The 17,279-nt window shown below is 39.5% G+C and overlaps 1 protein-coding gene across 1 annotated transcript in view; it reads right to left on the bottom strand.

The window, feature by feature from the left end:
- Window positions 1–17,279, bottom strand: part of kcnk9 (potassium channel, subfamily K, member 9) — a 70,758-nt gene extending 53,479 nt beyond the window's left edge. The window contains exon 1 of the mRNA XM_072447755.1: window positions 16,909–17,279. Within this exon, the coding sequence (XP_072303856.1) occupies window positions 16,909–17,191 (283 nt within the window). The 5' untranslated portion in view covers window positions 17,192–17,279. The remainder of the gene's footprint in view (window positions 1–16,908) is intronic.

Here is a 17,279-nt window from a genome sequence, read left to right on the forward strand (position 1 = left end):
TGCTGATAACTCTTGATCTTTGGAAGCCGTCTGAAGAAGGGACTCAGATGCTTCTGCCAGTCCAAGTTCTTGACAAACACTTTGCCATCCGCCGTTCCAACAAGCTGTGGGATATTGAGGTGAGACTCAGGAGAGCTGTTTTCCACTACCTGATGACAAGGGCGACAATGTAAAAAAAATGAGAACAGAAGAAACATATCTTAAGCAGAGAGCAGCACTGAAGTTTTGCCAGGCTAATGTTTACACATTACAGTAGTCAAATAATATAAACTAACCTCAGCGATGTCTTCCAAAGTGTCAACCCTGGTCTTCATGTATGCTCGCTTGATAAGTCCAAAGCCACAATCAGGGGAGAATTTGGTGTGGCCAGCAATGAGGAAGTGGATGTCCATTGTGTAGTGAAGTTTGGCCCCGGCTGCAGAGGGTTGGACGGAAAGTGTATCTGTAGTAGACAGAGAGAGAGAGAAAGGAGATTAGATTAATACATATGACATTTGATTAAGACGTATATCTCTCTATAATTGCTATTCTGCATTTGCACTATTATTAGTACCTGCTGTGCAAAGTCAAAGCTGTAATGCATCCTGATGTCTTTGCTTGCTGGCGGTGAGGGTCTGAAAGACAGCACATTAGATTCTGTTGTAGAGATCTGTGCGTGGCCTGCAGCTTCTGATGTGTGGGAGAAGCTGTTTCCACAGTGATCTGAAGCTTGATGTACAAACTGCAGGCTCACCTGAAAAACAGATGTTGCTTATGGTTAATTATACTCTAATCATTAAAACATGAAAATCACCAAAATAATGTTTTACACTTACCACGCTCCTTAGCAGACTTCACGTAGAGACAGGTCATGTCAGTCAGGGTGTCTTTGCCAATTCTGAAAAGGGGAAAAACAGGATTAGGGTTAACAGTAATATGGGAATAACACGCTTCACAGATAACAGTTCACATTGTGACGTTAACTGTGTATTTAAGATGCAAAACGCGGAGATATTGGGACATCTGCCCTTGGCTAGCGGGGCTAGCTAGCTCACTTGAGATAACACGGCTCGTAAAAGCAAAACACTTGCAGAACAGCACACCAAAATATAAACATACACTCGAGTTTAAAACCGGCGCACATTAAAGTGATTAAAAGCGGGTGTTTTAGTCGCAAAGCTTACCTGGTTCAGCCGTCCTGTTGTCTCTCCCAACACCGTGCACAGAGAGACACACAGGAAGCTGATAATGGCCAGGCAAGCGCGTGATTGGCACAAAGCACAACCCACGGGTCAAGAAATACTACATAAGTATATAATTTGTACAGACAAAACGCCGAAAAATAACCCGATAACATAGCAAAGTTTAGCTTACAACTTAGCTCCGAATAGCTGCGTTTAGCTCCGGGCTGTGGGGCTAACAGCCGGTTTAGCACCATACCCACGCCGAAAAATAACCCGATAACATGGTGATAACAGCAAGTAGTCACATTAAGCCCGTATTGCAGAGTGCACTGAAGCAACATGTTAGCTTAGCATTAGCTCCACCGGAGCAGACAAGTAAGATTCTAAAGTGATCACGAGACCGCCTTAAAACACAGCGTTAAAGCAATAATTTAGTAGTAAAGTAAAAGTGTACCTGAGTAAACAGTTCCGTTGCAATGTAGTCCAGGAAATATAAGCTCTGAAGACTGTGCTCTGCAGATGGTCTGGAGTAATGAGAGGAAAACACGGAGCACTCAGCTGTAGCCATGCGGATCACAGCTGATTGGTGGAAAATGTAAACAACACGTTTGCTAGAAAAAGGTGACGCCCCCCAGGAGAGCAGGAAAAAGACCCGAAAACTCCACATTTTTAACAGCTTAATGTATACGTTTAAGACAACCAATAGTGTTATCTGAAGCACACAGGGGCTTATTCATAACTTCAACTAGCACATTCTGCAAAAAAACGAAAATCACAAATTTGGGGGAAAAAAAGTAAAATGCTGTTTTTCTCAGTTTCACAGAGGCCGACATGGTCCGACAATTGCGGCGGCGGGGCACATATATCAATTTGACTGTGTTTTTTTCCTCACGCTCGTCACACAGTTTAGAAGTCATGTGGCACTAAGGGAATGTGTCTTGCCAAAGGGCACGTCAACAGCAGAAACCTCCAGAGCTATGGCTGACATTTACCAAGCTAAAGGTGGTCGCTCTCGGTTTATTTAAAGCATGGATTCTCGACTGGTGGCGCTTTAAGGGTGAACCAAGTGTTGATATTGTTCTGATCTGGAGTTTTGAAATCATTTTTGATGTTGTGGGGGAAATCGGCTGTTTTACATCAGATGCCTGTTCTGATGCAACCTTCTCGCTGGCTTTTCTCAGCTTAGAAAGAGTAAATAAAGGGTAAATGTAAAGTTTATCATCAGACAAACTAACTACCACTTTGTTCTTCTGTATCTACCTCTGTATCTACCTGCGTTGCACCAATGAAATTTCCCCATGTGGGACAATAAAGGAATATCTTATCTTATCTTATCTTAAAGTTCATATTGTTAGCTTAGTTTTTCAATAGCCATGTAAATAGAAACATTGTATCTTTATTTGCCTGTTACTCTTATTCAATTCTTAGTAAAGACTGTTTTATGTGAAAATTATTATATTTGTTAATTTATTTCATATTATTATTTATTATGTCTCAAAGTTAGCATCACCATTAGCGTTCTTAACACAGTGTCCTTTTATTTCAGATTGTTTTAGGTTTTCACATGTTACTACTTTATTCAGAATTCCAACACGGGTTTAAAAATGAAACAATCCTCTTTTTTCAAACCTGGTGTTACTTAAAGTTGTGCTGAGCTTTTTAGAACAAGCGAGTTCCAAAAAAGCCATCCCTCGCACCTGTTCTGCCATGCTGTTCCATCATAATTAGAATTTGTTTTGTTTTTAAACCAAATGTTCCATCTTCAGACTGCCCTGTATGAGCTTGTCAAATCTGGTGGCGTGTGCTAAGTAAATTGTGTTCTCTCTTTAAAATTCTGCCCGATTCCAAATGTGGGACTGTAAAGTGCTACAGTCATGGATGAGTCTATGCTTGGTTCACACTTCACAACTTTGCTGGTCTGAAGTTTTTCATTCAGATGTACATTATTTAAACAGCTTAAACCAGGAGCTTTATTAACTTTTCCGATGGAGTGTGTTTTCTTTGCCCGGATTCTTCTACAGTAAGGCAATAAACCTATACAACTAGCACCTGTTAACTTGTATTATTGTGTAAATATGTTTCATTCATTCACTGATCCAAAAGTACTAAATTGAAGACAGTTGGCTTCAACAAAAGTTCTTAATTATTAAATTGTTCTTTCACTGTTTGTTTGAGCCTTTTTGTGCATCAGTTTTGTGGGCAGGTTTCCATGGCTCAAAAGGGAACAGAGACACAGTTTCAGCCACTGTCGCTGTGTGAACGCAACAAGAGGGACACGGGAAGTTCCTCTGATTAAACAGGGGCTTGGAGATCATAGGGACTTAGTTCTTAGTACTGTTATGTGTGACTGAAAGGCCTAATATCTGCTTGCCTTCATGGAAAAGCATAAAGCACCTATAAACCTGTAAGTCCTTGATATCGAAATGATGCACTATTAATTATACAGATGTAGACAAAAATACAAATCATATTCATGCAAAATGTATAAAAATGTGTCAATGTATACAAAAAATTCAAATAAACTACCCTCATTTAAGAATGCATATTAAAACATTCTACAATTTGGAAACGAACGAAGCTGATCTTTTCTTTTGTTATCTTGGCACGATCTTCTTTACTGCAGTACTGAAAGGATTCTATGTGGTACTATACGTATCCGGGGCCCTTGTGCGCCTGCTCAGCCTGAGAGCGGAGCATGACAGCCCCCTCTCGGCCCCGCACACCTCCCACTGAGAGTGTGCACCGCGGGGGCACGTTCACATCGATCTGCGTGAAGACATCCATCCAGCTCCCACCACGACACCAGACACAAAGTGCAGCTCGGGTGAACGCCTCAAATCATTTTTCAATAAGATTATACTTGTTAGGCTTGAAGAGGGGGCTTAAACAACACTGACAGAGCTGTGCTGGAAAGGTGTTTTGTTTTTACTCAAATGCAAGGAACGCCACACCTTTGTGTGTACATACTTGCAATTAGTTTTAGCTATATTTTAAAACATGCAATTTGACTAAATAATTTTTATATTACTGTAAATGTGTAATATAAAAAAGTCTAATAGTGTATTTGGTATTGCATTTACTTAGTCTGCTGCTGCATCTACTACTACCACTACTACTATCACTAGTACTAGTACTAGTACTGCTACTACTACTACAAAACTGATGATTTTACACAGCTACTTAGCTTCTATTATTGTTACTGTTTTACACATTTACATATGGAAAACTGCTTTTGTTCGCCCTTTGAACAAAGGAGGCCAGAAAAATGATTTGCATAATTTTCGTCCAATCTCAAAAATAACCTGCCAAGCAAAACTCTTGGAGAAGCTAATAAGTAACCAGGTGCGTGCTTTCTTAACCAAATATTCTATTTTAAATAACTACCAGTCTGTATTTAGACAGGGCATAGCACCATTACAGCTGCTAACAAAGTTATACATTATATTGCTACTGCATTGGACAATCACGAAGAACGTGCTGCTGTTTTGTTGATTTGTCAAAGTCCTTTGATTCAGTGGATCACTGTGTTCTCTTGGATCGTTATTGGGTTCAATACAAATTCTAAAATATGGTTTGCAGATTACCTCACAAATAGAGCTCAAGCTGTCTCTGCTGATGGCTTTAAATCTGAATTTTCTTACCTTAATAAAGGTGTTCCTCAAGGCCCCGTCCTTGGACCACTGTTATTTACAATTTACATAAACTCAATTGGACATAATTTAAAACACAGTAGCATCCACTTGTATGCAGATGATGCAATTCTGTTCGCTAAGGCACCTTCTTGTGCTCAAGTGATTCAAAAATATAATTAATATTCAAGAAGATTTTCACTCCACCCAAAAAACTGTGTTAATTTAAAATGATTAATGAATTCAAATAACACAAAATGTATGCTGTTCTCCAAAAGACACTCTAGAGACCCAAAAAATATATATATTCTTATGCTTTATGGTAATATGATTTAACAAGTACCATATTACAAATACTTGGACATCTGGATCAATGATAACATTTCCTTCAACAAACATATGCAAGAGCTGACAAATAATCTTAAATCCAGATTGTCATTCTTCTTTAGAAATAAAACGTGTTTCCCCCTTCACTGTAGAAAACAGTTAATCCAGGCGACATTTCTCTCGGTTCTAGATTATGGTGATATTATATATGTATATGCATATCTACAGCAACAGTGTTAAAACCTCTGAACTCTGTTTATCACCTTCACTTATATTCTAAAGTAGAATGGCAATCATTGGATGCAAGAAGAGAACAGCACTGCCTTTTCTTTGTGTACAAGACTGTAGTTGGCATTTTGCCTGATTATTTATCAAGTTTATTGCACATCAGTTCAAGTATTCACTGTTTGAGATCTCAGGACATTTTTATCTTACAATCCCATCGAGTCAACACAGAGACAGGAAAAAAGGCTTTGGACAACTTTGCTCCAGTGGAACAAAACACAGAGACTTTTTAAGTTAAATCATTTTAATGATTTTAAAGCACTGGTCAAGGACTACCCTCAGTGCCAATGCACTTGTTTTACATACTTGTATCTCAGATTGTATGTTTAAATGTGTTTTCGTGTATTGTTTATTCTGTGTTGTGTTCTAACAGGGACCCATGAAAAAGATAACTTTTCTCATTTGGTTTTCCCTGTATAAATAATATGAATTATTTCCACTGATATTGATACGTCTTTGCCTGACTAACATTGTGACTAACCCATTGAAATTATGCCAAATTGGCCACAACATTTTTTTTTTCATCCAAATAATTATACAACTCCTGACCTAATTAATCTTCTTCCAAAATGTGGTTAATTCACTGAACCTTTTAGGGAAAAAAACAGTTTTTGTTTTTGTTATTTTGTTTTTGATGGTTTTATTGCACTAAAAAATGATAAACTGTGTCCTTATGAGCAGGCTTGAATCTCCACAAACCTGACGCGTACTTCAATTTGATGAAAAAATAAAAATACTACTAAATAACTACTACTATTATTAATAAAATCACAGTTTACTTTCTATAACAAATCATCAAACGAGTGCAGTGCATGGAGCAGAGATCCGTGTGGCCTAAAGAGGAACTGCAGCTGACTGGCAGCCAGCGCACAGTTCATTTCCCGCTGAGATATGATCTGATCTGAGCACACAAATAAAATGTGAGAGCGGAATCACGGCACTTCAGCACCACACCATTAATCACTGATAAAACTTCATCAGGTAATAAAACAGAGGCATCAAGAGGCAGTCGTCACCCTGATGGAGAAGCACCAGCCCGTTATCCACGCCCTCGTAATGTTTATGGACTCCAGCGTGGGGAGGAAGGAGGGGGGTAAAGCTCCTGCAGGGAAATTTAACAATATCAGGAGTATTTCTACTGATTCATATGTGTGACTTCATCATTTCAAAACTGAACAAAATCTACTCCTCATTTACGATTAATTTATATACTTTCTATTCCAATAAAGGGAACAGCTTATAAATGAAAACGTGCACTATTTACATCTGCTGGTTTCATGACTGGAATGCTCCATAGTATAAATGTATCTTATGCAATTATAGGTGTTTCTATTGCAGATACACGGACAATTGATATCATTCAGATTCCTGTTGTGTTCTGCTGGGGGTTGGTTACCATGGCAATACACTAAAACAAACACGAGGAAACGGATTGATGAGATGTTAGAACTCAAGCAAAAATACAAAATGGATTTGAACAATACTTTTTCAGGATCCGTTGATCAATCCAAGCGTTGATGATCCTTCGTCAACAGAAAGGTGAGCGTGACTAACGAACTAACTGTGACTGTGGTGTAATATGAGCTCATCTAAGTCAGTTCTTTATGGTTGGATTGTGGAAAAACAAAGATTAAAGTCCAACTTGAGTAACAGAGCTTCCAACAGAGCTTCCAACAGAGCAGTGCCTCCAGTTAGCTTCATGACATCATCTGAAGTTATCAATAGAAGGTGTTGGAGTTCAGACCCTTCACCAATTATCTATTTAATCTATTAGATCAACCTTGGCTTTCAATAATGTGGAAGAAGATGGATGAACCAACAGCACTGCTAATTAAAATATGACTTTTTTTTTGCTGCATTTCATCTGATTTGGAAAGCTAAGCAGGGTTGGGCCTTAGGATTGGCAGATTGGCAGCCTCTCTTGCGTCAGTCTACCCCGTCAGTCTGGGGCGACTTCCCACTCCCCAGACGTGTCCTATAACTCCTCAGGGGGAGTCGATCCTGAGGCGTTCTCCAGGGCCAGCCGAGAGACATAGTCAACTGTTTGGTTGTGATTCCAAAATGCAATGAAAAGTAACAACAACAAAACTCTAATGCTTCACGGTTGTCAGAACTCCATGTATGTCAATATTTTAGATAATTTTCCGGTGCATTGGCCTTTCACATAAAAGTCAATTGACCATATGGATGAATGGTTCATGCATAATGATCCATGCAAAATGATCTGCAATCAGAAAGTTGTAGTCGGCTAAGCTCAACTTGTGCTGCCCTCAATGTGATGGGTCGGAAAGCATATTCCCAGTCAAATACGAGTAAAATATTGTGTTTTTCTCTGGGAACAAACACATAATACTTATTCACCAACAGACGGCAACAAAATAAGCCCATGAAGCCTTTTTACAGTATGTTCAAATAGATTTATGAGAGAGGAAATGTGAAGACTGGTGGTTCAAAAACATTTGTACTTTTGGCATGAACTCTATATCTTATGGTGGTGATTGTTCTGTTACGGTTCTGGTCACCAATGTTCTCCAACCAAACACCAACGACACAAGTGGATCTCTTTTGCTGTAATCATCTTCTGGCATTTACTATTGGCATTTAACATGCTCTTGAGAACCTTTGCTTAAGCATCTCATGTTTTATAACTTAAAGTAATGTTTGTTTGTTTGTTTGTTTGTTTGTTTGTTTAGATTTGTGCTCTCTACTGGCAACAGAGTGAATTACCATGGGAAGATAAATGCTCAGAACGAGTCTGGGGATGTCTTATGAACTTAAAAGTACAGAAGATCTCCAGATCTCTACCTGGATGACATTACAATTCTTTGTCTGAAATGTTCCACAGTATGGCATTAAACCTGTCTATCTCCATGGAGACAGGGAAGTAACATCATTAGGGCCAGCTTCAGGTCAGAGCTGTGTGCACTCACAGTAAAGAAAGCATATTTTTGAGCAATTAAAACTTCTGTAATAGAATAAATTCAAGGCCGAAGGCTGATTTATACTCTCTTAAATTGGTTCTGCTAAAAGAGAGGAATTGTAACTGAAACTTATACACAAGTCCAGCAATTTCTAGCAGCTCGGGTCATTAAGGCCTATTGAGGTCTGGCCACCTCCACCTCAGAACCGTACCTCGTTAGCATTTGACTAGTTGGATTTCTGCCAAGGTCCTATGAGGCCATCATTCCTGTTGGACAAAAAGTGTTCTTTCTGGACAAAAATGTGCCTCTTTCACTTCTCTTCAAGCCAGAAGTCTAATGCCACCCAGTGGAACATTCCCGGCAAAGTAATAACATCTCCATGGAAACAAGCAGGGTGGCGGACCCTCTACCAGAAAATGTACATAGTAGATCTTGTCATGGAATTTCCCCATTGTGTTGACAAATAAAGGCTTATCTTATCTTATCTTATGTAGCTTTCACTTGATTGACTTCCTGATTTACATAATCCGTGGTGACTAAAGCTAAGATGTTACAAGCCATAATGTCATCAGGGACATTTCGATGACTTGTGTATCGACCTCTGGTCGCCATGGATTCTGATCATCAAATTACCCTTATTTTAAGCAGTTGGAAACCTCTAATTGGGTTCGATTTTCAAATGAAAGAACGGCACTGCCTGCTGCTCAAAACAACGGTGTACGACTACTACCGTGTTCAATGCGTCACTTCAATCAGCTACTATCAATATATGGATGTACCTGGGCTAACCTGCTTGAGGTGGCTCTTATGGACACTCACAAACGTGAAGCAATCAGCACACTGCACGCACGAGTCCTCCAGGCCGCTGGCTCAGAATGAGTGTCGTTGGTGAGATGCAGAGATGAGGAGATCAGTGAAGAGCAGGCTGAAGTGGGGCTTCACCGCTGCAGTCTAGTGTCAGAGAATTGGATGCACATATTTGTAAAGTACTATGCTTAGCAGTGCAATTTTGAAAGGTACTTTAATATTTTCATTTTGGGGACGTTTTGGAGTTGTATTGTTTATTGGAATTGTAGCTTGTGTACAGCAGAGAACCAAGATCCTCTACTGATGTTGTGTACAATGTGAATAAGCTACTGTAGTTATTAATGTACAATTACTTTTCTTCACTTCCAAAATGAATTAAAAACATGATGAATGTATAACTAAAACAGTATGCTTCTACTTTGCATCATTAGCATCTTATTAAAGGCAAGGAAGGTTTATCTCTAGAGCACAATTCATACACAAGGCAATTCAAAGTGCTTCACACAACATTTAAATCACAAAACAGATACATCCATAAAAGAGAAGAGTGCCAATAAAATCTTTCCGTCATATGCACAACTAAACAAAATCCTTTTTAGCTTGGATCTGAACATGGTCAGAGTTGAGGCCTGTCTCACATCTTGAGGACGATTGCTACAGAAGTGAAGGGGGCAATTAAAGTGAACCCTGGTTTACTTCCTGTTTAGTGCACTTCGTTTGTGAACGCCCCTTAAAACCAGAGTCACATCACAAGTGCACTGGTCCATTTGAAATCAGGACACTTCCAGCCCCACAGCTCCCCTGGAGACCAAACTGAATACATGGGAAATATTATAAAATCAGAAATATACACGCACCCAACAAGAGCACATGAAGGAACTTAGACTCCAGACACACATGCATATCAAACAAAGTTATCTGTTTATTTGGTTTTATTTTCTTTTAAATAAAGCAACTAAAACAACAAAAAATAACAAGAAAACAGAACCGGGCTGCACCAAAATGAACATAAGATAATTCAATTAGAAAACACATTTTTTCCATTGTTTATCGAATTTGTCCATATTAAAATTGAGTCCAGATGTGATTTCTTTTTTCCTCTGTGCTTGTGTCCTTAACCGTCGGAGCAGTTTGTGGCATCCTGTCAGCTGACAGGAGTACGTTCCAAAGATCTCTGTCCGTTATGTCCGTGGCGTTGTGGGTTTCCATCTCCAGTGTTTTTCTTTATATCCAGTCAAAGTTGCTGCTCCAAACTTCAGATTTCATGAAATATGTATTAAAAAAATGCCTGTCATTTCTTCTCATGTCCATAAAACAGGCGGACACACTGCTCCCGATGGGACGCACTGCCTCCTTCTGGCCACAGGTTTACTGCGCCCTCGGTCACTTGGGTTTATCTGACTAAAGCGTGAACACGGACCAGGCTGAGGAAATGGACCCGCCCTAAATGGGAATGACGGTTTGAGATGCAACCTGCCCGACATGCAAACAAGGGCAAGTTTCAATCGTAACACCAATTTGAGAGAGTATAAATTCAAGACGCCCATTTCCATCAGATTGAAAATGACTTTTGGATGGATGGTTGAAACGTCTTGATTTCGAAAATAGTATCATCAGCTCACTATGTACTCATCTCATCCGGCTTTTGCACTTGTCTTACTACTAATAGTCGATCTTTAGCCTCTGCTGCTCCAGTATAACTTAAATATATTAGAGGTTGAATGTTCTTTTTATCACTTTCTTGCAACAGAAAAATAGCTCAAACAAAACATTTCTATTCCAGCCCGTTAAAACCAAAAAGTACAACGATTTAGTTATTTTCGATGTATATTCACAAACATGATTTATCAATATTCCTAGCTTGTCTCTTAGCAACTTTTTAATTCTGTTTTTAATTGGCCCACATGTTTACTTTTAAGGCGCACTAATCCCCACCAGGAAAGTTACAGAGTGCACCTTTGTAACCGACCGTTTCACAGTAATAACAGGGATTTCAGCGAGCACTAAGGGCACATTACACTCGGAGGGAAATCACAGTCATATTTGAAGGTCTTATCCTGTTAACAGCAGCACAAATACAGCGGCGCGATAAGTGGCGGTGGTCGTAAATGTGTAATGGAAACAATCACTTCTGAGTCGTCCGAACACAAACGGAACCAAATTCACGCCTGTCACTCTCTCTTCTGAGCCATGAAATAGCCCTTTATTTTCACGTAGAGGAGACATCAAACAAGAGAAAAGATCTGTGTTTATGAGCTAAGCGTCCAAGTATGAATGCTTCCTGTTGCCTTAATGCAGATGCTTCAATTAGCCCATCACATGAGACCACCGAGGCCCCATTACATGCAGACAATACATTCATTCGCACATCACTTCTAAACCCGGACTTTTCGCTTGTTTTGTTCATTAAAAAGCAATTATGTTTTTGTCAGGCGTTTTAATACAGCCTTGAAGTGCACCACACGCTGATTTAAGCTCCATTGGTTTGGCTGCACCGCTGAGCCCGGGAAAAACACACTAACTTGAAATTATTCGCTTAGAATAGTCATTTCCGAGGCGCCAATCTCATCATAGTAAACCCACATGTTGATATGCGCACACATTTTGCGGAATTCACCTTTTAAGTGGTCTGTGGTTGCCCGGTAACCATCTCAGTACAATATGAAACGTGGCAGACAAGGCAACAAATGTTTCTGCTTTGGTTTGTGTTGTGTAAGTTGTGTAATTGAATGTGTAATTAAATCTAATCTGTGTGTGTTATCTTATTGCTAATAACTATGGTAATTCACCTTTGTATCGTGGTTAGTGTAGTTATGTGTAGATGCGAGATTCTGTTCTTGTGTCTGTGCTTACCTCTAGAATCTTTTAATTAATAGACATTTTTTACACATTTGATCAAGTATATAGCTAGCCCCAAACAGGTTAAATATGTCACTAAGGTCATGCAACTGTAATAACTGTAATAAACTAAAAAAAAAAACAATAACTAAAACTATAATAATCTGAAAACCAAATGTTTTTGAGGTGGATTTGTTTCAATGGTTCTCAAAGTGTGGGTCGCACACAATCATTTCTAGATGTAAAGTGTAAAGTACTGCGTTGCTCTGTATGTTTTAATTAAAAACTGGATCTTTTAGTGAAATTGGGTCCAACAAGACTATAAACTATACAAATAAATAACATAAAACTTGATTTAACACACAGTCATTTTCATTTTGCAGTGTGTGTCCCGAGTCAGAGGGGTATTTTGAGGTCCTAAACGTTTTTGAACCTCTGACTTATTTAACCATACATTATGGAAATTAAGATCAAATTAAATTCTAACAAAGCAGTGCAGATATTCGACTTCAACCACCAAGAAATGCTGATGACGTTGCGTGAAAAGTATCCACATGATCACTTTATCAGAAATCCAATGCATTATCTGCTTTATTGTGCTATTAGTCAACCTGGGTGCCAAAGAAACACAAATAATACAGAGGAATGTCCAACTTTGAGGCAATCATTTGTTGTAACTGAACTTGACGTGTTATAAATCAGCGTGGAATAGAATCTGTCTCCGGCTCGTCCCGTCACACTGTCAGGACGAAGGATACAGTGCCCCAAAATCTACATTCATCACCACAGAAGAAGTCAGCTGGGATCTGAAAGCCTCCAAAACACGGCGACACAAAGTTCCATTCTACATCACAAGCACGGTAAATGTGTGAAATGTATGTTCTGTTTCCACGTGTTGTGAAATGTACAAAAAACAAACAGCTAAAGTCATATCTTAATCGACATCTTTCCCACATGATGACTGCGCATTCAATTAGTTTCAACAACAAAAAGTCAGTCTTATCTTCTCCGCTGGATATGGGTTCACGCGACATAGGCTCGCAGTGGAATTGGTTGGTGGAAGAATTGATGTGGTTTTATTATTTGGTAAAGTAGAATTGGAACAGCGGGAGCACGTGGAGGTGAAGAAGCTCGTGCTGTCAGCCTAAAGGTGCGTTTTACAATAGCTTTTCTATCCCGACGTCTGCTCAAATCAAAGCCTGGAGACGCGCATAGTTTGAATGGTCTAAGTGCAAAGAACTGCCATAGGATATGATAAGAAAATGAATTGATAGCAAAAATATTATAAGAACTTCTGGAGGAGATTAAAACGTGCACGTGTTGTAATGAGAAAGGGAAAAGAAACCAATCCTCTGCTGTAATATTTTTCGATTTAAAGTTGGGTGGTTTTTTTTAATACTTCTTTGCCTCAAAAACAGTATTAGTGTGAGCAGTGAGACACAAACACCTCCCTTTATAACACAGAAATGTCCTCATGCGATCTGTCATGTCTAGGTGTGGTTCCCTCAATGAAATGGAAACAGGGAAAACTCTGTCACAATCCTCAAAAAAAGAAACTAAAATCTTGACTTGTCTCAACCAAATCGCAAAAAAGATTGTGAGTGTATTAGAAAGATGTGTGAGGACCAGTGCTGTGCTGTGGTATAAGTATAAATATATATACAAAATATCTATCCATGGGGTTCAGAAAGATGATAAATTAGGACTGTTGCCATAGGGATTAACTATATAAAACAGGATATTGTATTTTTTGAAGTCCTCAAACTGTCTCAAATTGAACCAGTAAAATGTTTTGTCACCTGTTTGTCATTAGCTGTGTTTAAGAGCACACCAAAAATCTGATCATTATCTGACTTGTGGAGTTATCATATAATTGAAATGTCATGTAAACCGGTAAATCTGATGTGACTAACCTGATTTCCTTCGTATTCTTAACGCTCTGCAGGTTTTGACAATGAAAATCATGCACAAAGTTAACGATTGAAAGAGTTATTTCAAATCCTTTCATTGTCCTCCAAACAGTTACCCATCTAACCGTCGACTTCTTTGATATTCTCACGCTAAAACTGAAAACGCAATCTGCAGACAGAGTACTGATGTTCACATCTACAGAAGAATAAAAGCTCTTTACAATTTCATAAATGTCAACAACGTCTAAAAGAAATCATCTCTAAATATGTTTCTCCTCATTGTGATTCAGCGAAAGCGCACGGAAACGCTCAGGTGTCTGCGTCTGCGTCTATATCCCCTCCCAATCTCAAAGGCAGCGAGATAAATCACCTCTGCCCGGGCTTTGTTTTCTTCCAGCAGAGCGAGCCGCCACACACAAACCACAGGAATACACTTGTTTTGTCTCCCATAAGGTGTTTGTTAAAGTGTGCAGCGGCTTTTTGATAATTGATGACTTCTTGCCTGGAGACAGTATACGTACAGCTGCATAAGGCGAAGTATAATGAAAGATAAAGGCTCAACTTGTTTTTCATTCCGGGGAGGCTCTGGAAAAGTAACAAAAGTGTTAAATCCAGCGTTGACACTAAAGTATGTTATAGAATTTGCTGGTAGAATTGGACTTAAGTTGCGTTCATAGCTGCTGGCATTACGACTATAATCCATGAAAGAACTGGAACAAACTTTATAAAACCAAGGCTCAAGTCAAGAATTCTGTGCTTGTGAATATATTCTACAAGCACGTTTGAGTCAGTGTATAACTCAAATAAAGACTGATGAAATGATGATTATTGTATGGTTCATTATTTTTTTCTGTTGTGTGTCTGTCTTTGTCATTGAATGAAAAACAATAAATTACTAATCAAAATCAAATAAATGTATTCAGAATCGAAAAGGCACTGCAGGTGTTTAGTATATGTTTATGTGACCCTGTGGACCACAGTGAGTGCAGAAAGGTCACGTTGACTGTTGCCGGACAGCAGTAAACCCAGAGGTTCTTCTGCTTCAATAACAGCTCCACGCGTCCATAACTCTGTCCCTGAAGAGCAGATGAGAAGACCGTTCTTCTCTTTGACATTACAAGAACATCAGCATGTAGTCTACAGAGGTTTTTCATAGTATAAGAAGTTCTTTAGACACTGTTGTTGGTTGTGCAAAGAAAACAGCAGAACTGCATGAGCATTTGTTTTAGAATTTGCTTGTGGCTTTTTGTACTACATTTGGATTTAAAGGAGACATATTCTGCTTTTTTCAGGTCGTTCGTTTTAAACTACAACATGAGTAGATCATAATTTACAAAAAAAATCATAGTAAACTGGACCATTTGATATAAAACGGCTTGGTAATAGATCTGGTCCATTGACTTCCTGTTAAAAACTGCAGATCTGATAAGCCCCGCCCCTTCATAGTGACATGAAGGGGCAGATTGTCCTTTAAATGTTTTTATTTTGAAAAGTGGCTACATGACATTTTTCAACTAATTTCAACAAAGCATAGGGATGTGGGCGGGGATAGGGGATAGGTTAAAACAGGAATTTACTGAGCTTCAGTTGCAGTACAGTAAATGATTACTCAAATATGCATGACTCAATCAAAATACAACTAAGATCAAACTACTTATGAGGAAACAGCGTAAGAAGGTTAAAAGCTTACTTAAGTTGATTTTGCATAACTGTAACTTGTCCTGTCGGCCTCTAATGCGTTACATCTAAAGGCTGCACATGTTTTATATAATGTAGTTACTAAATACAACTTATTTTTCTTCTATTGGTCAACAGTCCATTTGTAGATCTCGGGGGGACCTTCTATAACAACACTAACTCCATAATCGTTGTTTTATATTGCTACATCGGCTCCTCTTGTGAATAAATTATGTATACAATCTCTTGTTTATTTTAATGCTTGGGAATGTGTGAAATTGAGATTTATGGAAGAAGCGTAAACACATTTGGCTGTCGTGTCGTGACGCAGACATTCACGCAGGGAATGATGCAATTTGTCTCTTTGAGGGATAATCACACAAATGCCTTTTCCCTTTTGGATGATTCCTCATGTGTTTTTTTTTTTTTTTTTTAAAGAATGCAGTGATGATTCAACAGGCTAGAACAATGGTTGTCACCATTCCTGTATAATCCATAAATATTATAAACCCGTGCGTAAAAGCCAACATGTGTGAGAGCTGCAGTGACGTCAGGCTGCGCTGTCCCTTCAGCACCACAGACCGGAGCCTTTACTGGAGCCTTACCTCAGCGTTAAACATGCCCTGTCTGCCCGGCCTTTGTGACTCAGAATCCCGCGTTCCCTCTTCACCACACACCTTTCCTCCTCCGTGACGCACCACAAACAGATTAACATTCGTCTCTGAGAAACAATGCTCTGCCCACCACGCTCTAAAATGCTCCTCCATCAGTGCCATATAGTGCTATTGTTCCGGGCATATGTGAGATAATAGTAGAGCAGTGGATACAGTTCATTATCACACGGTCTCACTCCTACTCCCACTGCAACAACAGAGCGACAACGTGTTGCTGAGAAGTTTACTCTGGCTGTTTGCTAAGCACAGCTGTTCTAGAAACGGAATAAAGAGTCAGTATTTGCATGGACTTGGAGGGATTTACAAAGAAATTACAGTCAGGTTGAGGTGACGAGTGTGCATTGTATATGAGGTGCAACAAGTTTGAATGACAGTGGATTGGCAGTGAATTCCAAAATTGACACATTTGCAAGACAAAGAGAAAAAAGGAGAAGGATTTATTTAAAAAAAAAAAAAAAAAACACTGTCAGGTTTGGGTGACAAGTCTGTTTTAAGTGAGGTGCAACAAGTTAGAATCGGAAGGGTTTGCATTGAATTTGAAAATGAACAAATAGGGAACATAAGCCAGACTGACCATACTCTTTCAGTGCATTTTCGAACTCCTATTATAATATTAAAAACGATCAAACGAACGATCAGAAAATAATGAAAAACATATCCAGGGCTGATTGTCTTACCTATAGTGGTGATGACGGTGATGGCAAAGTAAAAGGAGCCGGCAAACTTCCACTGCACGCCGGCGCGGTGCGGCTCTGCCTCCATGATGATACTCTCCAGTTTGCGGTAGTCGTCCTCGCTGATGTTGTACTTGCCCTGGAGCCTCTTCTCCTCGGCTTCCAGCTGCTCCTTCTCGCGCATCTCGAAGTCGGACTCGAGCGCGTCAAACACGGCGGCTCCCACCAGCAGATAGGTGAACGTGCACACGATCAGGGACAAGGTGCGCACGTTTTGCCGCTTCATGGCCGACAGGAAGCGGCGTCCGAGGGGTTCATGTCCCCTCGGAGTCCCCGCGGAGCAGCAGCAGCAGCAGCGGCGCGCGTATGGAGCC

The sequence above is a fragment of the Eucyclogobius newberryi genome, unplaced genomic scaffold (assembly GCF_026437365.1).
Source record: "Eucyclogobius newberryi isolate DKJ021-1_F unplaced genomic scaffold, fEucNew1.0.hap1 SCAF_16, whole genome shotgun sequence".
NCBI classification, from domain to species: Eukaryota; Metazoa; Chordata; class Actinopteri; order Gobiiformes; family Gobiidae; genus Eucyclogobius; species Eucyclogobius newberryi.